The 23,938-nt window shown below is 40.0% G+C and overlaps 1 protein-coding gene across 5 annotated transcripts in view; it reads right to left on the bottom strand.

Moving 5' to 3' along the window:
- Window positions 1-3,728: 3,728 nt before the first annotated feature.
- Window positions 3,729-23,938, bottom strand: part of SMARCD3 (SWI/SNF related, matrix associated, actin dependent regulator of chromatin, subfamily d, member 3) — a 71,971-nt gene continuing 51,761 nt past the window's right edge. For all 5 annotated transcript variants that reach the window (XM_057367916.1, XM_057367915.1, XM_057367914.1 and 2 more), the window contains 9 exons: window positions 20,412-20,534; window positions 18,604-18,699; window positions 18,012-18,113; window positions 16,409-16,570; window positions 12,039-12,136; window positions 7,217-7,352; window positions 6,057-6,179; window positions 4,720-4,821; window positions 3,729-4,624 (listed from right to left, as the gene is read on the bottom strand). In XM_057367916.1, the coding sequence (XP_057223899.1) occupies window positions 4,571-4,624; window positions 4,720-4,821; window positions 6,057-6,179; window positions 7,217-7,352; window positions 12,039-12,136; window positions 16,409-16,570; window positions 18,012-18,113; window positions 18,604-18,699; window positions 20,412-20,534 (996 nt within the window). In that variant the 3' untranslated portion in view covers window positions 3,729-4,570. The remainder of the gene's footprint in view (window positions 4,625-4,719; window positions 4,822-6,056; window positions 6,180-7,216; window positions 7,353-12,038; window positions 12,137-16,408; window positions 16,571-18,011; window positions 18,114-18,603; window positions 18,700-20,411; window positions 20,535-23,938) is intronic.

Raw genomic sequence — 23,938 nt, 5'->3', positions numbered from 1 at the left:
TACAGAGGCTGTAAAATCCACTGACAATCGACGGGGGTGGGGGTCTCTCTTCAGCAGTTCCTGGCCTGATCTGGAATTACAGTAACATATTACACATAGTAGAAGAAACTCCATTTGATTTTTTTATTTAAGTGAAACCTAGGGACAAGCGCTTTTCAAGTGGCATCCACCTAATGGCTATCACAGTGGAGATGGTCACTCATTCCTATGCCATCTTCCAGCATCCAAGCTCTAGCTCTAGGCTGTCCAGGAGAGGAGCAACATCTCTCCAATAAGGATTTCTCACTTTTTGAGTATGGAAATGGCTGAAAGTGGAATCCAGAGAAAAAAGGAATTAACGTAAGAAAGATCTAAAGAGAAACACTTCTCACCTTTGTCAAGTCCCATTAAAACCTGTAAATGTTTGTTTGTCTGTGTGTGTATGTGTGTGTGTGTGTGTGTGTGTGTTCTCCTGGGTGCTCATAATTGAAGAGAAATCCAAACACTGGAGATTATTATCAGGAGCAGAAAGAAACCAAAGTACCAGTCTTTGTTAAGACACATATTGTTAAGACACATATGGTTAGCACAAGAGATACAAAGAAACAAAGTATTTATTGTTAAAAGCTTTTCTAGGAATCAGTCGCCATCATACAATGGATATCATGGCTACAGAGTAGAGAGAGGCCCTCTCCCTTCCCCCCATTCTTTACACACATTTTTGCTCACTCTCACAAACCCACAGTTGTATTTTTAAAATGGAGTTCCTCTCTTCAATGAGTTTGGAAAATATGTTTATAATACAGGATCYGGCAGAACAAATACATCCAATTAAACAACAGAGCAGTTACAGAAAGGAGACCTCTTTCTTCAGGAAAACAAAAGCCTTATTTTCCTCCACATCTCTTTGCATCGCCATAAAAGGGCTCTCCACACCAAACCAGACCAACAAATCCCAAATACCTGATAAGCATTTGGCAAAAGTAAGAGCCCTAGGATATGCACCTACATTGATTTATACACTAATATTTCACTTGGCTTCCACAGATTAAGTACTAAACAATGTGGTGTAAAAAACCTGCCAGCCGAGACCGTGTCTGCACTACAGCTACTAACCCTGGTTTGTCAAACAACCAAATCCTTGCTGGTAACAGTGAAAATGTTTTGACAGTGTGTCTCAAAGTTATTTGCAGAACTTTTGGTTCTGTCCTTCACCCCCATTTCCCAGGCTACACACCGAGACCGTCTCTTCCAGGTGCTCTCTTTATGTACGAATACACAGATGACCCAGAATGCACAGACTCACATGGACTGTGCTACTTCCAAGAGTACTCTGCATGTTATCTTGTGCTGTGTCTTACTGGCACTTCAGTGGCATTCTGCTCCATTTTTTTTTTCCTTTCTCACTGTTGTATTCTGCTCTTTATTCCATAACTGAACATTTGTTTCCTCTTCAATCTCTAAGAAACATTTGATCTGATTTCTGCCTCATGGTCAACAACCCAAATGACTAAAAAAAAACCTGACTCCAACCTGCGATGTCAACACTTCAGCTACACTATCTATTTCCCTCCTACTGGTACTCCAGAATTCTGTTGAAACCTTTCCTGGCTTGATGCTCTATTTTCTAACAATCTATATAATCACCTATACATTAATTACTTCTATGCATAGAATGCTTTTTTGCACTATGCATAGATTTGTATTGTACTGAAGACCCTGAAACATCTTCATCTTTTATGCACCCAAAAAGACAACCACCTTGAACTTAAAATTAATTTCCCATTCACAGTCTACCATAATTACCTGCCTGTTCAATGCCACCAGCTTTCACTTTTGAAATGAAAGCATGGCCAAGCAACACTTGTTCTAGCTGCTTCCAGTACTGCTCCATTATTTCTCTTCAAATAAAATTTCTCTTTGTTTTGCAAACAAGCAAGCTCTTAGCTGCACTCATGAAACAAAGGACAATTTTTTTTTTCTGTGTGTCTTTAGCAAAAGGCCCAAACTGTTCCTGAACACAGGAAAAAGGCATCAGAATCTCAATCCCCAGCTTAACCAAAGGAGAGACCCCTGACTGCTCTTCCTAAGACTCACTGTTGGTGACCAGTCTTTTTTTATAGACAGTGGGATATTAGAATTTAGATTCTAGACTGCTACCTCTAGTGGCCGATTCACGTACACACATTTCAGGATAACACTGCTTAACACAGCTTCAGCTTTCAGTGATGCAGTTGTGAACACTAAGCACCAACACCACATTGGTTTTGTTAATTTGCTCTGAAAGAGACCTGGAACCAGATCCATCCAATTAATTCTACAGAGRCTCCAAAACCAGGCTGGACTCCAGTATGTTGCCAGCTGTGGCAAATGACTGGTATTTCTCTCAAATATTTGCCACTTCAGCGGGAAGGCTCTCAAATCCCAGAATTCCCTGGCAGACATTTTGCAGGCATCTCAGTCCCRTGCCCTTCTCACATCGTTGCACGTTTTTCTCTGCATTTCTTATTCCTGCAGACTGAACCTACCCCCTGAATGTAGCTGCTCTGTTTGCCACGTACAGACAAGAGTTTTACACACTGAACAGCATGCACACAACGGACACAGCAGCAGAACAAATATGGAAGCACAGCAACAGATGACCCCCGCTGTTTTCTCCTCAATGCTTGCATTGTAGTCCAATTAGTGGAGTCCTAAATTAAGTAACAGTTCAAGTCAATCACTGTGGCAGCCTCACAGCCCCTCAGTATAACCAGCTCAAAACTGCAGGTTTTCACATTTTACTGTGAAAAGAGGTTTTAACACAAAAGAGAAAATTCGTGATGAAGCCACTGACAGTAAAGGCCTCAGGCAATGAGGTACTGCCATACTTTTTCTCACACCAACAGGTTTTGCATGAGAGTACTGCCATCACCATGTAAATGCAATCAAAAGTAAATTTTCCAAGACATCTCTGAACACAGTGGACAGAGTAAAAGCTATGGCACCATTAATGTGAAAACAAAGATATTAAATAAAGGGCTAAAGAGAAGACTGTCTCTTCTGTGACTGAACAGAAGAAACTTCTAAGTTAAACTACAAAAGAGATTGGCAAAGACAGCAGAAAACACAATACCAGAAAAAAAATGCATTTATTCAGAAGAGCTGCCTTCCTTCCATACCACATATGAATTTGATTCTCTTTCCAAGGAAGTGAAAGAAAGAAGGTGAAAAGGATTCTGAGTGCCATATCAAATGGACAATTATACTTTGGCAGCTGCTTTTTGGACTAGAAATCATGTTGGGCCTTTAATKACAACTCATCTATGCACTACAAAAATGAGGAGGGGAAGGATTTAAGGAAGATGTTCCTGCTTCCAAGTAATTGTTTTATAAATTCCCATAGTCTGAATTTGTCGAACATTTACAAAGATGATATCCAGGGGATATGTTCCCTGCGCTCTTTAAGGCTGATAGTGCTTTATAATTCAACAGCATCTAATATAACCAGCACATATCATGTATGGGAGAGCTAAACAATTCATACTAAGAGGCAGTTCACCTATGACCAAAATGGGAGACCAATCCAGGGACTCTGTTAACATCTTGAAGTAAAGRAAAAAACTACAATGTTTCATTAAGTTAAGCTTCTTGGATTCTGCACCAAGAATTAGGACGTTCTCTTCAGTGATGAACCCTATAGGCACATGGAGAAACATTTAAGTAATCTGGTATTTTACATATATACTTATTGTTAATATSWKCTGTGTTAAAGGCAGSCATCAGCAAAGCACCATTACRYTATTTTCATTTTCTCAGAATGCCTCATATGTTGCCAGTACCACTGATATTAAGGATGCATAAGAAGCTCTTATTACAGGGATGATTCTCTTTCTCTCAGTACAGTATACCAAYTAGAGCCATCTAGTGATATGTGATTCAATCTACCTTTCACTGCTGGGACAAGGGGAAGAGAAATTATTTGCACCTGGAAAGAGATGCCCTGACTATATGTCTTTCTTCTAGTCRGGCTCTGTGTTCCAGGATGAAAATCCTCCTAGGTTGTTCTTTCAGATGGTGAGATAGCTTCTTGCATTGCTCTGGCTGGAATAAACACTGTATTCAGGAATCTGAAGCATTCCACATTTATAAGAAAGACTGTCTTGTCTAATTCCAGGAAAGTTACTGTTTGAGACTCTTGGGTACCATAGAATAAGAACTGCATACATTTCTCTAAATCTGTAGTCTCCTAGAACACCTATCTCAACCTCCCCCATCAGTGCCACCCACGACTCTAAGCATAGCCCATTAGGATTTGCTGTGTAGTGTCTAACTTTCCACTAAAACTTAACAATGTGTGTTGATGAGTGAACCTTCAGTCTTCTTTCACAATGACACTTGTATGGTGCTGTCTCTGGCTTAAAATGGTTTGAGACACCTGTCATAGGCAAGATTTTCAAGGGTCACTCTAAAGCTGGTGTTCTGATTGGTGTGTTGATGGTACATTCTCATCCAGTCAGGAAGCAGGTCCATGTGTAACAGTGAGCTAAGTAACACTGAAAAGTCCACTGGTTYGGTGGTYAYGATGCCAAAGGAATCTTGTGAGCAGCACTTATGTGTTACGCACTCCCAGAGATTGTTCCAATTCCTGTCGGCGCTGCTGGATCTGAAAGAAAAAGACACACTATAGCTCAGCAGATTCCATTGCTCAGTGGCAGGAGACACGTTTATCAGTCAGCAGTGTGGATATTTCCTTCATACCTTGCAGTAGAAATATCTGCTTACAGCTTCTTGAGACCAYGGCTCATGATAAAATTCAGCTCTGCGTTCTTCCTCTGGGTTTCCAACTACATCGGTCATGACCTGTGGCAAAAATAAAATCATTTTCCACCACAGCTCTTCTACCACATAGGGAAACTTTCAGATTTACCTGGAATGAAAGTTCATCTACATTACACATAAAAATGTTCAGAACTGTTCCCAAAGCCCAAAGCAAATGGACAGTGTGTGCTTACTGCCAAAACAGGATCATAGAATAATCAAATGGTTTGTGTTGGAGGGGATTTTTAAGTTCATCTCGTTCCACTCCCTGTCATGGGCAGGGACACCTTCCACTAGAYCAGGTTGCTCCAAGCCCTGTCCAATCTGCCTCCAGAGACAGGGCAGCAGGGGGTTGGAACCATTCCATAAAACAATAGAATTCTGATGATCATGTCTCCAGGATCACAGAATCACAGGCAAATAAAGTTATTGTCRTATTTTGCAAAGCAGTGCTGTAGAATCACAACTCTGATGCCAGCAGGGCAGAACATTATAGGAAAAGCTCTTATGGGACTAGCTGTCAGTCTGGGAAAACTCTGACCAACTATTCCATGTATATAACTAGAGAAGCTCCACAACACCATTGTTTGTAAGTTCCTCAAGTCAAAGTCTGCTTTATTTAAACATTCTTTCAGATGTCTGTCCTCTTCAAATAAAATATAATAACCATAATCTTGACAGTAAATTTTTGGAAGACTATTGATTTAACAAACTAGGCTTTTATATAAGAAAGACACAAGGATTTTATTAAAATAATTTCATGGATTCACTAATACAACTGATACAACTACATCTTAGTTGAAGACAGAAAATGTGAAACTTTATGAAGAACAAATTATTCATTTTTGCTAGCAAACAATTGAACTTCTTTACRTTCTATTTATTGCATATCTCAAAGATAAGTTCAAGGACAGCGGGTAAGATTAATTGATGAACCAACAAAACATCCAAATTGTGTTCTTGTACTGTAGGATGCTCCCGCTGAGTTTTACACAGCTTTGATTTTATAGAATACATCAACAAAGCCCTGCATTTCGATCTTACTGCCTGGCCACAAACTGACCTACCACTCACATGAAACACCACTGTCCCACTAGAACTAAAATACCACCTAAACTATCTTTCCTGCATACCATCTCCTCTAGGATTACAGTATTCCATTGTCTGACTTCCACCAATTATCCATCCTGAATGTTTGGCTATACACTCTATATACATTAAGATAAAATTCTTCCATTCTGGTTCCACTATTCATTCTTTTTCAAACCTTAGCTCACCTTAAGATCCCTACTTTGGGACCGGAGAAGGTCTTGGATGTATCCTTTGGGATCCTTGGAAAAACTCAGCATGAAATCACGTTGTATTTTTAGCTGATTTATGGACTCAATTGTCTCATGAATCTGACAGAAAAAAAACAAGGCAGATATTCTTTAATTTCTCCCATGCTCCAGTGACCCTCTCAGCTCTATTACTATCTTTGTATTTCTGGCAATCTACAAAGGTGATAATTCTACACCAYAGACTTGTGCAGATTCCTAGGGCTTTTCCAATTGAAAAAGCAGCGTAGAGGTGGCACAGACATGGRAAAAAGTGAGTGGGACTGGACACAGAGTAACCCTATGCATGCTGCTTGCAAGTTTATATTGGCTGGGAAACATCTGACTGARCAGCTGTCCTGCTGAAAAGGACCTCCCTCAAGAGCCATGATAAGCAAGATGCTGCAACAGTTACCAGAATCCACTGCATTGCTAGTTCCCAGACCYCCTTTAAAACTGTATGAAGACCAGAGTTTAACATAATTTGTTTGTATTAGAAGTATACAAAGAGAATCTGGACCTTGGTCTAAGAAAGCACTTTGGTTTATCGCTTACCAAGTCAAATTCAGCCATGGGCACATGCCAGAATGGCTAACAGCCCCTAGGACGTGAAACCCTAAAATAGGCTGCAAAGCCCACCACTGCCTTAAGACAGATATCATTATTTGAAGTGCACACGATTCTCTTCCAGTAGCATTTGAAATTGCTAAACTGCTCCAAGTGATCCTCCTGGTACACATGTTCCGTATTTCCACCTAATGCAGAGAGCTGTTCTGCCGTTATGGATACAAAATCCACATCTCAGTATGAGATTCTCCTAGGTTTGGCTTAACAATTTAGCAAGGTATCATGATCTCTCAATAAAAAGTCACAGTCATACAGTTCAGGTGGTTCTTAAGTGTCAGGGATTCAGTACATTACCTGTGAAACTCTATCACCYCAACAACCGTGCCAGGCCCTGAATCAAATCCCAGGTGAGAATGCCATTCACCCCTATGCATTTCCACTGCATTTTGCTTCCTGTCTCACAACATGACTGTGTTTGACACATGACACCAAATCCACGTGAAGTTACACAATGAGAACATGTACCATGGGATACTTTACTCTTGGGCTAATACCTTRTTGTCCAATGCAGTAATCTCCTGTTGGTTAGCTGTTGAGAGAAGAAAACTACTCATCTGGCCCTTTAATGGGTCTTCAACTTCTACATCTATGTCATAACAAGCCGTCTTCTTCTGATCGTTGGGGTCAACACTATGGAGAGTATAACACAAGATCATGAGAACTGCCATAATGAATCAGAATGAGTATCCATCCAGCCCAGAATAMACTCTTCAGCAGAGCCTGTTGCAGATGCTGTGAGAAAAGTTTAAGAACTGCATATCTTTATATATTTTCATATTCCAGTATATACGCTCATCTTTTATTGGTCAGATTTCTTTTGAGCTGGAGTTTTTGTCCAGACCATCAAATTTAATTTCTAACATCCTACTGGGACCTCTTACACCAAATATCAGTATCACTCTTTGGCTTGTCCTAAATTTATATTTAATTTGCCGGCATTTAGACTTAACATTTACTTCATTGTTAGACTAAAGTTTCTTAACAAGAAAACAATTTTCAGTGCAGTAGTTGGTAAAACAGACTTCAGTCACTGTCACTTGCAATATAAAAATGTTGGTTTCTCAACACTACCTGTGAAATGTGTGGGTTGTGTGCCTCTGCAGTAGGTAGTAAAACAATGTTCTCAGGATCTAATTGAGCCTGACAGACTTGGGGGAGCAGAAGAACTTCCAGGGATGGATTTGCATTACTAGTGCTGTAAGCAGATGGAGGGAGGTGATCCTTCTCTGTTCTCAACACTGGTGAAGACACGTGAAGTACTGTGTTCCGTGCTGGGCTTATGTTCAGTGCAAGAGACATATGGAGCTACTGGAGAGAATTTTGCAAAGGTCCATGAAGATGATTAAGGCATTGGAGCACCTCACAACTGAAGACGGGCTGAGAGGTCTGGGACTTTTCAGCCTAGAAAACAGAAGGCTGGTGCGGAAGGAACTTACCAAAACTTGAAGGGAGAATTTAAAGAAGATAGAGYCAGGATCTTTTCAGTGGTACCCAGTGACAGGACAAGAGGCAGTTGGTGCAAACTGAAACACAGGAGGTTCCATCTGAACACCAGGAAACACATTTTTACTGTAAGGGTGACCAAGCAATAGCATAGGTTGCAGTAAGACTCTCAAAGCCCATCTGCCTTTCCCTCAGCCCAGAGTCTCTCATGTTGGAGACACTCAAAAGCCATCTGGACACGGCTGTGGCCAACCTGCTGCAGGTGGCTCTGCAATAGCAGGGGAGGACATTTGACCAGAGGATCTCCAGACCTCAGACACTCTGAGAATATGTGATGCTGTAGCCTTCTGCAAGAAGATCAGCAGCAGAAGGAAAGCTAAGGAAAACCCAGGTCTGGGTCTGGTTCTGCCACTCATGTGAAAAGCCACAGAGAAGGCTGTGGCTCTCCATGTTGTCTTTGGCTCCATTGCTCCTGGTTAAGTYCTGTYCTCAGGCCTTCCAGGGTCCTGAGCCCAAGTCAGTCAGGGCAGCAGGGCTGCTCACAGGGACCCTGACAGGCTGTAGAAACACAACGACATTTCAACACGCTAAAGTTCCGCACTGGAAAAGTTCTGCTCCTGGGATAGGATGACGCCGTGCAGGGGGACAGGCRGGSAGTGGCTGGYTAGAAAACAGGCTGGCAGGACAGGACTTGGAGGCCCTGATGGACAGACAACAAGTGSAGAMGGAGTCTGAGGGSTAAGGCAGCCATGGCAAAGGTCAGCTGCAAAAAGGGCTGTTATTAGTGCAGTTGTTGCCATCRAGCCCGGGAAAAGAGGCTCTKCCTTGCTAYGCCAYGCYRGTRAAACTGGATCTGGACTGGTGGGCACAGGACCACAAAGATGTGACACTCTGGAGTGAGGCCCACAGAGGCTCAGTAGGATGTCGGGGGCTGGAGSACTCTTGGAGAACWGTCAAGAGAAGCTACAAGAGCTTCTCCAGCCTGGARAAGAAAAGGGAAAAGGACTGCGACTGCCATATGAACTGGTGAAGCATAGACATGGCCAGCCTCCCCTTGGAGTTGTGTGAGATTAGGGTGAGAGGCAACAGAAACTCACTGCAGCATRGGCAATTCACTCCCTGGAAGGAATTAGTTTGYAAAAAATCATTATGGTAGTCAAACAGGGGGAATCCAGAGATAACCTTTTTGTACTAGAAGAATATTGGAGAGCTCTGCTTTGCAGTCTGCTTGCGTCCTGTTARAAGTGTAGAAGATGTCTTGCTTCTTTGCATAAATGGTTTGAGGTGTGTCAGCTGCAATTAGGAGTGCAACTCTAGAAAATCTCCAGTTCTGGCTTGAGCTCAGGTAAGAAGATTTGACTTCTACCAGTTTTAAATTTGATCCCCAGTATCATGGGGATCAGAAAGCACTACAGAATCTGTATTTCTAATTGCATTCAGGATGTTTTAGTCTACCTAATATTTAAAATATTTGCCAAGATCAAAGACCTTTTGTTCATCTCTACTCATACCCACTTCAACCCCATCACATTTTTTCTTAATTTTTTTCAAAAAGAGAGCTTGTTGGTGCCCAGACAGTGGTTCTACAATACTATTATAATTTCTAGAATGAGTTTAGAATACTTCACGTTTTTGTCTCTGTGCRTATCMTCTAAAACTAGAATGAATAATTGTSATCTACTCGATCTTCCTGTAAAACAGGCCTGAGGATTTATCTGAATTAAGAACACATATATTTACAATCACTAGTGATGAAAAATTTCCCAGTAGCAGTGTGCTGGTTTTGGCTGGGATAGAGTTTATTTTCTCCCTAGTAGCTGGTAGGGRCTGTGTTGTGAATTTGTGCTGGKAACAGCTGGTCACAGATATTTTCCTAATTTTGCTGATTGTTGCTTACAGCATATCAAGACCTTTTCAGCTCCTCATACCACCCACTGTCAAGGAAGCTGGGGCTGYACAAGGAGCTGGGACAGGATATAGCTGGGACCCTGCTGACAAAAGGGATAAGAAACCATGTGGCATCTTGCTGAGTAGTAAACTGGGGCAGGTATTCACTGCAGGGCATCTTAGTGAGTATCAGTCAATTGGTAATGAGCAATAGTTTTCATCCGTACTGCTTGTCTTGCTGGATTTCATTCATCATCATCATCATTTTTTATACCATCTTGATCTCAACTCATGAATTCTGCCCCTTGTACCTTTCCAAGGCTTCCCCCTGCCCTGGTGATGGGAAGTCTGAGCTGATTGGATTAAACCAGGCATATTGTTTCTGCATCTGACTACATTCACTCTGAAAAACTGATTGCAGGAGGGTAGGGAAGAATATCTGTGAGACTCTGTTTTAAGCTTGGTTGGACCAGGCCTCTAAGTATCATAGATAGACTTTGAACCTGATTTGAGTTTGGATGGGAGAGCTCTCAATGACCACCAGACAYCCCTTCTACTGTAAATCATTCTGTGACTTCATGAGTCTAAAAATTACTTACTTTCTTTAAATTCAGTGCCCGACTTCCACATTTATTTTAAATTTAGCCTGAGACTGTAAAGACTTCAATGCAGAASTAGTGCCTGATCTCAGGAAATTAATTCTTTTTTTTCCCACACTGCTGTATCAGAGAATGCTAGCAGATACAAAGTCCCATTCTAGTAGCTGACAGAACAGCTGGTACCTGACAAGAACACTTCCTCCAGAACCTTTTTGCCATCTCTCAGCCCTTGTTCAACTGATGAACATAATCATCAGCTCCTTGTCACTTTTCTCTAAGCAAAATGATGATACATCTCTGAGGATCTCAGCTTTTTTGTGAATTGTCAGACAAGTCACTGAGTTGTGTTCAATGACAGTACACACACAGTTCTCAATCTGTATGGCCACAAATAAAGCTGCTTTTTCACTACTCTGTTTGATATATTCAAATGAATCAAAAAGAAAATTTTATTTTCATAGCCTATGTAATATTTAAACTTCTTATCACATATGTTACAAGTTTAAAATAAAGAGCACAATTTTAAGCAAAATCAGAAACATTTGCTGTCAGTATTCTGCAGGATATCAAATCACTGTGCTTAAGTAACAATRATGTTTGAACACCCAGAATCAGAGGTTTGACCAAGACCACAAAGAAATTTGGAAAGAATCGAACTTCTGATCAGTAAAGTTGCAATCCTCATGAGGCTCTTCATCCCCCTCCTCCATGWACACAGTTGTCACTTAAATATGGCACATGCTAGAAGTACCCTAGAGAGCTGAAAGCTGTATTTCATCTGTTATGTCACAAAGACATCTGTTTTGACATGAATGCAAGAGCTCAGTATCTTGGTCTCAATGACCTCCTCTGAATCCAGGCATTCTTTGTTGTAAATCTCTGGAGATCCCTGATTCCTTGGCATTCTCAGGATATGACTAACAGCCAAAGGACTGACCCAGTCCCAAAAGAGCAAACATGGACTGGCCCTTCTTTTGAAATTGTAATGCTGTTGTACATTTTACATAATATATCAGTGATTAGAATGATTGCCCATGATATACAATATCTTATTTCAATTTCTTTTTTATCTCTTTTTGTGGGTTCAAACTGTCATTCCTCTGTCTTAGGGAAATAAACCCGACCAACTGTCTCAATGGTATTCTAGTAGGAATAAATATAAAAGCTGTTTGTCATACTCCTAGAAAATTGGTGCAGTGCTAGTGAAAATAATTCAGAATTATACAAACTAGAATGACACACAGAACGAGCACACAACATAGTCCAAGGTACTCACCTGGAAGTTATGAAAACTGGGCTCTGGTCCCTACAGCTATGGCAGCTGTTTCTGGACTTTATCTAGGGAGTGATTTGCACATGACAGTGCTGAGCTGACCAATCAGCTTACCTGATGATGTGGTTTATTACTATCGGGTCTGGTGGCAGCAGTAGGTTAGTGAGTCTCTGAGGAATTTCAGAAAACTTTAGCCGTGGACAGTCAAAAATCTGGAATACAATAAAAAACAAATGTTGTTTGTCTAAAGCCTATCTCACAGTTAAATGAGAAAGTAATAAATTTGAAGYTCACAAAGAACTGAGGCAATTAAGGAAGGTGATTTTGAAAGCTGTAATTCAGATTCCTTGCACAKATTAAATTTTTAGTCACTACTGCCCCATAAATTGCTGTTGTACTTACATCTGGGCTTGCAGACATATCCATCAGGTCATGACAATTTCAGGTGTCCCACTTTTGGTTTAGCTGCTSGAGGGCACAGGACACTCTAATGGGACATAAGGATCAACTCTACCAATGATGAGAGAGAAGCAAACACTCCCTCTCTTACTGAGGGTTTTCAGCAGCACATTGTAAAGAAAACTATTTTCCTTTTTTACCAGAGAAAACAAAAGAACAGTTTGCCTTTTTTCCCTCAAGGAATGTTTCCTGCGATATTTTGTGCTAAAGAAAACTACAATAAAACATTTCTGGATTTTAAAACCATTTGCAATTTGTAGCTTTTTTATGTTTAAGGAAAAATAAAGTCAATGTGACATTATTTATTTTTAATCAAAGCCTGAACAGCCTCTTGGAAGGGATCCACCCCTTTCCAAACAACAGTTCATGGTTGCCTTCTCTGTTCTATGGTCCAGAAGCCAAATAGAATCATAGACTCATAAAATATCCTGGGTTGGAAGGGACCCACAAGGATCATTGAGTTCAACTCCTGGCTCTGCACAGGACAACCCCAAAAATTACACCATGAATTTCTACTGAATTTAGAACAAAAAAAGCCTTCTGGAAAGGGTTAAAAGCTGTAGAGTTTGTTAATTTTCTGTGAGTAATTGCAGTGCATTGTCATGAATCTAGAAAAACACTCTTTACACCTACAGTTTTCAGAAATACAATTATTACAGCCTTTTTTTTCCTACTGGGATTTTTAATACTCTGAACATGTAGAAAACAGACTTTTCTCTAAAGATATTCCATTTAAACTGACCTTAAAAGCAAAACCTGAACTTTCCATATATTAACATTTGCCTTAAAATGTGCCTTTATGTGGAGGCAATTTGTAAAAATGTTCAGGCCTATGCAAATGCCTCTTAAGGAAATTAGTTTCACCTGATAGAAGAGACTACTACTCATAGCATCTATAAACARAAGCAAGCTTTGCAGCTCCAGAGACAAAGAGTGCAGGCAGGGTTGAGATGAAAGGACTATCAGCTCATAGAATAGACATACAAATAGACATCTGTGGTTCCTCAGACAGGGCATCTTTTGAAATCCACAGTTTTCTCAAGTGAGTGAATTTTGCAGCAGAAATACCTAGAAGCCAGCTCTGGCTTTTGAAATACCTTTGAATCTTTTTTCTTGCTTTGGCTTGTAACATGGTGGATTTCAAATCTCCCGCTGATGTAAACAGCGTTTTTAAACAGAAAAGGATCCATCTTCATCAACTCTAAAATCTGATTTGTTGGACTTGCCTGCATCCAGGAATTCAGCCAGCTAGTTTCTGAAGAACAAGGAAGTAACAAAACCTACTGAGTCTGCAGCTCACTKCTTGAGTTCTGAGTTCTGAGACTTGATAGAGATGACTGTGGAATTCCCACCCAAAATCTCTCCACACCAAGCTCCATCCAATCTGCTGTTGCCACTGGTTCAACACTCATTTCAAACTCCTAATATGGATGCCCAAGTGACAAGAGCTTAAAGAAGGGAAAAGGGATCAAGGACACTCATTATGGGAGACTAGGTGGAATTTTCCTAAAGCTTCTCACATTCCTTTCTAACTGGAGTTAGTGTAAACTTGTAATGCCCTTGCTCCAAAGGTCTCTCTGGCTACAATGATCCTTGTGTGTCAGGTAACTCATTTAGAGAAAATMTCTTAGTCTGTACTGTCTTGTGCCCTGAGATACAACCACAACMCAGCAGCACAGGATTCAGAAGAGCAGGTATACCAGATGAGAAGACCAGTATCTAAAAGGGAATGCCAGAGACACTCATGAGTTATATACTGCTCCCTTGAGTGATATCCACACTTTCAGCGAGGACGTTTTTTTTTCCCAGGGGTTATCTGGCTAAAACTTTATAATCTACAGAAATATTATCAGACTAGAAGGCATTACTAACCCAATTCCTTTGCCTTCCATCTCTCAATCTTAGAGTATTAGAGTGGAAAATAAAAAAAAAAAAAATTGCCTTCCATCTCTCAATCTTAGAGTATTAGAGTGGAAAATAAAAAAAAAAAAAAAAAACTCATATGAAATATTTCATTTATTGTAAGTGGATTCTGATTCCTAAGTAGTAGCATCAGTTTTGAAAGCATGATCAGCTAATTTGGACAATTTTGCCAGGYGCCTAAGGAAAACAGAAATACTCAAAACAATGCCACTTATGATATAAACCTGTGAAAGTTCTGCTTTTTTATGAAACTATTCCAGATTAGCCACTCTGCCAGCTCTTGGCAGAGTGTGAGGTTAAGTCTTCTAGAAAAGCAATCAGCTACTTCCCAACTCTTTCACTTGACTCATCTGCTAAAGACGAAAACAATTATCAGATYTCATAGCATTTGTGAAGAGATCTAGAACAAAGAAGGCCTAAGASCAAATAAGTCTGTAATAATATACATGAGAAGACAGCTTCAACAAGTTCTTACTGCAGCGAAGTTCTTAAACTGAAATMAAAAAAATGAAATTGAGAAGGCCCTCCTGCTTACTAAAAGCAAGATGTGTATATCTGTACAGGGTCATATAAAAGATCTGCTGCAAATTTACCACACTATCCTGCCCTTGGTAGTGATCAAAAGTGGATACAAAAGGAAAAATATAAGAACAGGAAAAACATATACTGGTTCTTCCCCAAGAAAACTCTGCCAASTCCACAGCTTGGCATTTAAAACAGTCCACAATTTTCATCCATTGGTTTGTCACTCTTAGAACTTATATACACTTCTAGCATTTGTAAGGTTCTATTGCAAGGAGTTCTGACATTTAAATATGCTTGAATCCTTTTGTTTGTTTTCAATTTGCTACCTGCCAGTTTTAGTTGATGCACTGTAATCATTGACCAAAAGATATGAAATTACTCTTTTTTCACCTTTTTCATTCTGCTCATGATTTTTCAAATGTTTTTCACCTCTTTTTTTCCATTTCCTCTTTGGGCCGGTAGAAGCAATACTCAGTCTAAATTAACTATGGACAAATAAAGAATGGAAATGAAATAATCTAATGAAGAGAACAAACAGCATTGTTACTTTGCCAAAAATTCTCACATTTTCACTGTGTGAAAAAGACTGTATGCTGTAATTCACAAAAAACCAAAACCCAAATAAACAAGAGGGTGACTATATAACCTGATCACTTTGGTACTATATTCCTAAAAATACCCATGAATCTCACAATTATTTTGTATCTTCAAATGTGCAAAGCTGCCTTTAAGTTTACTTCAAGCATTGGCTACTTTGAACAGTTGTAAATTAGTAACAGAAAATAAAAACTTTAAAAGAAAACCATGACACAAGTTTCATTGCAACATTTACTTTCATTGCTCACTAAAACATTATTCATTCATTATAACTGCCAGTACTTTCCTTACACAGAAGTATGTCACAAACCCTACTTTCAATTACTTTCAAAATATGCCATGTGAGCCTGAAGCTAGAGAAGAAGTCATGTAAGACAGTGACAGCTCAGTTAACACTACCTTTACAAAAAAATTATAACCATATTTACAGAAAGGGTGGAGATGCTTTTAAGTTGCTTTCTTAATTAATTCTAGGGGTAATCGTGAAAGACAAAATGTCTCAACATGCTACTTTCAAAATATCATGTAGATCATTAAGGGTATTTTATTAACTGAAGCAGATTTAAGAAAAAATAGCTTTTCTAATTATACCTTCCATATCTTCTTCCTTCATAAACAGGGAAAGAGAAGGGAAGAAAACAGATCTATAGATGATTATAGCAGATTATTTCATGTTTCTTAAAAATGAGACAATGATACAATGGGGGAAAATACTCCATCAAATCAATACAGAAGTCCTCCTTCCTGGAAAGGCCACGACTTTAGTGGGAGTGCTGAACCACCAGATGTAGGGGCTTTTGACAACACTGGTACATGGGGAGCGTTTTAATGGCATTAGTTGCAGTAGATTCCAAAAGCCATTCAATACTGAGGATATGGCAAATTATTAWGGGAAGATAAAAATAAGTAATTTCCATTCATCCCAGATTTGTGGCTGTTACAGTTTGCTTCTGAAGAGCTACTGCATCCARAAAAGTTACCTGCTGGAAGTACTTGTCGCAGTTAATGTATTCCTTATCGTGGGAGTCTTGCAGCTTGTTTGTTTTGATGTACTGCCAGAGAGCCTGGATGATGGCTGAGCGCGTCTGCGTGTGGATCCCCAGCAGACGTGCCAACCGTGGGTCCAGTTTAAACTGGGGAGGCTGAAACAGAAAGCGAAGGAGGTGGCAGTGAAGAGGAAAGCAGACAGATACACAAGTATGAAGTTTCAGTTTTAGTTCTTGGGGAACTCTTCCTCAGTAGAAGCATCGCATTCAATGGCAGAGATTACAAAAATACAAGTTTGTATTGTTGGTGCTCTGAAGAGGGATACTGTACCTTTGCTGTGCACAGGGACTTTCTGTAGCACATGCTTTAAATAATAAAAACATGCACAACGACTCAGGAAGAATTTTCCTTTTCAACATTGACTGCAATCTGACTTTTGCGAAWGGGAGAAGAAAAAGAACAGCCCTTCTTTTGAACTACTGTAAGTTAACCACATAGAAAGAGAGATGGAAGGCAGGATGATGTTTCYACAGTTATTGCTAATAACTCCTGTCTACATCAACACACTGTCTTGGAACTCTGTTTTTTCAGGCATGTTCCCACCATTCTGGTGCATGACAGAACATTTACCCAACCACAATCAGTCAATGGAATATAWATTTCTTTTCCTGACCTCAGTGATACAATTCAACTTCCATGTTCTGCATCTCTAGTAATATAAATTCCTTGGATAATTTGGAATTACATGCTACTTCAACTGTGTACTCCTACTCAAATTTGGTACTTGCCACATTATTAAGCAAGGATTACTCCAGCGGGTGCCAGGTCACCCAAAGCTAGCTTTATAATGAATCAAAATTTAAGAATAAAAGAACATCTATTTTAAAGCATAGATTTGTAATAATGGTAAGCATAACAAACATCATCACATTGTCTTAACAATAATACTTACTCACTGCCTAYATTATTATTAGTATTTAGTTAGCCCATATACTCCCTTAAAAAAAATTAATAAAATTTTCCATCTGCTAACATAAAATGGAGTGAATCAATGCTATTTGCATGGAGGGGAAAGAAGGTGGCAGAGAACAAGTTCTTAAAGTTATACCATCAAAATGCATCAATTTTGTCCAGAGATGRTTTCAATCAGATTTGTGAGCTCCACAACTGCAGTGTCCATCATTTGTGCCCAGATAAGGCTGCCATAGCTACACAGCTAGTTCAGGTAACACTAGCAAAAGCTACTCCTCTGAAATTTTTTTAAGAACCACACACATAACTTGTGCGCAACTTATCTGACTATTCTCTAAGAAGCTAGAGTAGTAAATGCATATTTTTTCTGCAGGTGAGCAATGAAAATACTAATTATCATAATGCCAAAACCAGTATTTTGCTAGACTATATTAGAAACTCGCTCGATTTGTCCCCTTCAAAATTTTAAATAATCTGCCAGTTTGGTATCACTCTAACTTCAATGGACCATGTGACATTGCAAGTCCAAGTATATTGGGTTTTGATGTCCGTGACAAAATGAATTTGCTCTGTTCCATTAGGTCCCAATGGCTGTATTTTCCACRTCAAAAGCAGTGCACAGACCTGGTAGTCTAACATGAGGAGTAGTGTGCATCGAACGCTGACATCCCCAGGTCTCTTCACCTGGAAGCCGTCTGTTTCCTGGGTCGTGGGAGTTCTGTGCCACTGACAAAGAGAAAAGCAACATGGTTGGTCTTTTTTTCACTGATGTCTATGGAGGTGCATCTTGCACAGTACACCATAACAGAATCAAATAAGCACAAGCTTTCTGAAAATCTAGCAATTTAAAAAAGAAACCAAACAGCAAAACCAAATCACCACCACACCCCCCCCATCCTAATAATTTCAATTCAACTTTAGTGCAGAATCTTGCTCTGCTGCTAGCATGTTTTACTTGTTAGGAAAAAAGTGCACAATTTTTTCATCTTTTCATACATTCTGTTATAAGATGTGCATTACATCACTAATACATCTATGGTTTTAGAGTAGATTCCTTTAGCAAACATGCTTAAGAAGAATGCAATTTTGAAAACTTTGAAAATACCTTAAATCAGGTAATGAATGCAAGGCCCCTTAAACAAGGGAGGCAACAGGCGACAAATGCTTATTTGTGCCAGTAACTGGTTTGTATGCAAAGGGTGTACAACCTTCTCACCTCCACAAGATGATTGTCRGGTCCATAAAGATCTTTGTCCAGTTCAATAACCAAACTCTTAAAAAAAGATGAAAACTTCCGTTTCTGTTTGCTGAGCTGTACAAGCAGAAGAACCAAACATGTGTAAGGCGGCATATATTAGCTTGTGTCCCAGATTTCCTKCTCAGTCCCTSTGTCTTGAACATTAAATCCCATGTAAACTATACATCTTAATCTAATTGAGTTCTCCCTCTGACAAACACAGGGTAAGATACAAAAATCTCAACAGTGGTGKAACAGTGAACACTTTAGGGAAGATTTCCTTGACTCTTAATGTTATTGCAAAGGACTGGCTTGTAAAGTGAACATGGCACCCATGAGAAAGGTCCAGAGAACAGCCATAAAAATCATGTGAGGATTGGAGCACCTCTCCTGTGAGGACAGGCTAAGAGAGCTGGGGCTGTCTAGCCCAGAGAAAAGCAGGCTTCAGGGAATATTTAAAGGGGGCTTGTAAGAAAGATTGAAAGAGACTTTTTACCAAGATCTGTAGTGACAGGGTGAGGGGCAAYGGTTTTAAAATGAAATACGGTAGGTTTGGATTGCTGATAAGAATTACATTTTTTACTCAGAGGGTGGTGAGGCTCTGGCACAAGTTGCCTACAGAAGTTGTGGCTTTCCTATCCGTGAAAGTGTTCCAGGTCAGGTTGGACGGAGCTTTGAGCAGCCTGGGTGAGCAGAAGGTGCCCCTGCCTTCAGCAGTGGCATGGAATGAGATGGTCTTGAAGGTCCCTTCCAACCCAAACCATTCCTAAGGCCTCTGTATACCTTTCATTTTAACAGCCTGGGTTTTTTTCATGAATGCTAATTTATTGGTCTGATTTATTAGATTACAGTAAATTTTGCAGACTGGTCATACACTAAGTAAAGCTACTTCCTTTTACATTTTGTGTTTCCATGCAATTATCAGTACTCGTTCTTCACTACACAGCTCATAGTGTCTACATTAAAAAAWGGAAGGTCTATGATTACCTAATCTGACTCTCCACAGAATACAGGCCACAGGATTCCAATTTATTTCTYTGTATTTAATGCAGATAATATTTTCTTAAAAATGATGGTAATTAAAAAGCTATTTTGTTCCAACATAAAGAATCTCTTTCTTTATTAAAATACATGCTGTAATTTCTAAACCAAATTCATCAAACTTCAGTTCCCAGATATTGCACTTTGTCACCACTTCATCCTCCAGCAAGACTGAATCTGATTGATGCAGTTACCTCCAGACTGAAAGCCTTGTCTTCTCCATGCTCTCCATCTGTTTAGCCTATAAATACTTACTTGTGAAGTCTATTCAAAGAAATTATGTCTTTATTATTAAAGTCCAGTTCTCCCAAGGGCAGCTATGCCCATCACTGACGTTTCTGAGGACTTCATAATGATAAAATGYTTCTTCCATCCTTGCTCTAACCATTCATTGTCTTGTACTCCCTACGAATATGAAGTACTGCYCTCTCCTTGTTATCCTGCTCTTCACAAAATGCAATGCCTGCTGCAAGCCTGAATTATCACACATGTTGTAATGTGAACCCTACCCTCTCTTTAAAAGGAATCATCACAGCCCTCTTCTCTCCATTTCCTCCTACTTCTCCTATCCTTAYGTCTGCCTCATTTCCTGCTGCACTTCCAACATTCCAGTAGGGYGTTATCCCTTACTGCCTTCCCAGCAGCAACAAGCCAACACTCAGCTGATGTCCCCAGTAAAACCTACCACCCCAAAGGACAAATCTCTAGACTCCTGCCAGCACCAGTGAAGCAGAGATAAGTCATACATCATCCAGGAGCTTCCCCTCCACGCGCAGCTCCCACGAAGCAATGCTGCCATCGGAGTCATCAGCATCGGATTTTGCAGGATTAAATGTGTTGGAGATGTAAAGTCTTAGTTTCCGCTTTTGCTGTTTTACACAAAGAAAAGGGAAAAGTACATATCCAGTTTAAGTTTAAGATCTGAGGAAGCTGYAGGAAAAGTGGTAATTACACATTTAGTAGAGAAATCTCCATGTTTTGTACAGTTGCACCCAGTTAAATCAGAATTTAAGATTCCGTTACATATAAGAAGATACACTGAAGAACTGAAYCTGGAAATTCCTTTGAAAAACTCTTGGCTATACAAACACACTAAAATTCACTGTAAATGGAAGAAGACAGGAGGTAGCCAAGGCTGAGAGGTGATAAATCCTATATTTCTGGATTAGATATTTGAGAAATCATTGTAAGAAAAGCATAATATGATGTCCTTTCTGGCTTCAGCCTAGCTACATTGCTAAAACTCAGCTGCAATTCTATTGCAACATAAATGTCTTTCATAGTTGCATCAGTTCAGATTTATAAATGGCAGTCACAAATACAGCTCATGCTGTAAACTATCTGCCAGGCACATCCCTGCCCATCTGCATTCCACCATCATACAGCATCTGATAATAGTCCTGCAGACACACWTGAACACACCAACACATGCACATCGGCTGCCATACCCTCCTCTTCACCATACCTGCCTCCACCCTCATCAAAGTTGCTGTTGGGAGACCTGAGTGAAGGAAGGCACCCTGTTTCATTCCTAATCCAGGTGCTCAAGTCTCTCAGAGATAAAATCATGTCTGTACGTTGTCATYTTTACAGACTACCTGAGGTTTCCTGATCACCATAGTGGCTTACGGCTGTGTCATTTCTCAGCATGTTTCCTTCTGTGCACCATGTGGAAAATCCAGTCATTAAGTCTGATGCATGGAYTCCAGAAAAGATTACTGCCAAAAATTATTTTGAGACTCTAGTCTCCAATACCTATGTATAATGCAATGAAAAAAAGGCTACAGTTATCAAGTTAATGCAGACAAAACAACATAAGAAAGGAGCAATCTTGTAAAGCTTTCACACTCACACATAGGAGAGAAGGAAGTTACATACATCAGGGTATAGAGCATAGTCTGTCATAGAGGAAGGGGGAAGGCAGAGATGTATGGCTGAAGAGGAACAGGAACATCAGTGCATTTTGCCAAATCTGGAGAAGACAGTGACAGAAAGGTTTGATAGAAATGGAGTGTCAATAGYGTGCTCTGACAGGGCATGGATTTTCCGAAGTGCCATCAGTCCAGCAAATGACAGGTCTATACAGCTAAGAATCAGCAGACAGGTAGGAAAACATTYCTGCAAATCCATATTCTTTCTCCATCCTTTCCCACAGGATTTCTGTTGYCCGAAGTGCTCTTTCATAATATAATTATTTTAATGACCCAAAATCTCAATTARGTGTGGCAGACTAGTGAAGGACTTGGGATTTCTAAATTCACAACTCTTCAAATTACCCTGCACATTTTATGCATCATTCCTAAATTTTATCCCCACCTGGATTACTTGCAGAACTGTACCTACACACACAAGTCGGCTTTTACTGAATAGTTCCTCATAGATACTCTCCCGAGATTTCAGGTTTATATCATTGATTCCATTTCCTCTTCTTTCAACTTCCAAAGATACTATATTCATTCTCACATTTACTCTGGAAACTTCTTCCAGAGAAGAAGTTTTTCCCCATATCCCCATATTTGGGGAAAATATATCCCCATATCCAGACAGGAACTGTGTCTGTTTCCTCAGAAGTCTGACACTTCATTGCTAAGATCATCCTCTGCAATAACATCCTTATTCAAATCTGAGTATTTTAGATATCTCCCTTTCTCTCTGGCTGCCTTGTCCAYTCCACCTAAAACCAAGTCAGTAACAACACTCAACTCAACTGTGAAGTATCGAGCTCTTCTCCTCCACGCTTTCACTCTTTCCCTTTGGAAGCCCCTTAGGATTTGTCTTTCAAGTCATGCACAAGCCAGATGCAGCTTACATTTCAGAATGGTCTCCTGTTGGCTTCCCTGTACTTTCCCTGGTCTGCTGTAGTCTGAGTCTGTAAATCATTTGGTTGTTTCTCCTGCATCTCTCTTCAATTTACACTGTTTGGTTTTACACAACAAATTCTCTTTCTCAAATCTAATTMTTTCCTGACTGTGACACCTATAAGTGACTTCCACATCAGAAAGGAACCTAGAATAATTATGAATAAAAATGCTAACTAATGGCTACCTCTATCCTTTCTCCTACTTTTAATGTATCTTGCTTTTACATCAAAAATCATTTAGCCTCAGACTCCAACATGATACAGACACTACAGACAACTTGTCTGTACCGWGGCATGCTGTGCCTCCAGCCTCTGCTGGGCAGAGACATTCTATCCAACAACAAAATGTGCAACCTGCACCCTGGGGGCTCTCTTCAAACACAAATTCACAACAATATTAAGGGAGTAATAATCTCTTAAATGCAACCACAGAAAGATCCTTGCTTCTGACTCCTCAAGGAATCAGTCAGGCAGGGCAACTGCACAGCTGCAAGAATACTCCAACACCAAATGGGCTTTAAATCTAAAAAAAACTTTATGAGAACACAAAACAGAATAAGGGAACATAAAAAAAGGAAAAATTACATTTGCTGGGTAAAATAAAATTTGAAAAAAAAAAATCTGTAAACCAGATTTTCTCTGCTCACGTGTCCTCGAAAATGGTTCATTTCTTCAAGTTTGCTCTTATTCCAGCAATTCTGTGACTTTCAGGGTTCAGGTATGACCTGCAGAGTCAGCCAGACCTCCCAGAGATGTTTTGGCAAGCAGTATAAAAAACTGTGAAAGAGGCATCTGTCCATGACCACTGYTCCAACAGATCATCTTGCTCTGTATAGCACTGTACTGACCCAGACACATTCAAGACCCAACTACCTTTCTGAAGGTGCTGCCATCATGACCACATCTTGTTCGTTTCCTGCCACTCCTTCATTTTTTTCCTWTATTTCCCTGCTGCTTTTCCATTTTTCCTTTTTTCCCCTGCCCTTTCCAGAATTACCACCACCTCTTCCTTAYATGTCCAGGGTTGCCAGCACCACTGGCTCCTTGTACGAGCTACCTGGGAATGGTTCTGCTCCCAGACATTTTGGGAGGCTGTCTGCTCTTCCAGGTCCAGGAACTAGACAACAGCACTTGAACTTACACAAACACTACACACACTTTAACTACCTACACTTGTCACCAGCAGTGGTAATGCATACTTCCTGCAGTGGCATTTAAAGAAAATAAATTTAGAAATCCCTAGCAAAATTTCAGAACCATGGATCTATCCAGTGAGYAACAACTCCARYATGCACAGCTACACTGMCACCATAAGGATGTCCAGTCTTGTAAGATGCCAGTTCAGAGATGAGATAGATAGTCAAAACTGAGCTAAAGGAACAAAAACACCAACATGGTGCTGGGTAGCGCTTT

The sequence above is a fragment of the Malurus melanocephalus genome, unplaced genomic scaffold (genome assembly GCF_030028575.1).
Source record: "Malurus melanocephalus ecotype Western Australia unplaced genomic scaffold, MMel_1.1 scaffold_86, whole genome shotgun sequence".
Taxonomy (NCBI): Eukaryota; Metazoa; Chordata; class Aves; order Passeriformes; family Maluridae; genus Malurus; species Malurus melanocephalus.
Note: the sequence above shows the minus strand (reverse complement) of the source record. Positions and strands in the feature narration are given on the sequence as shown.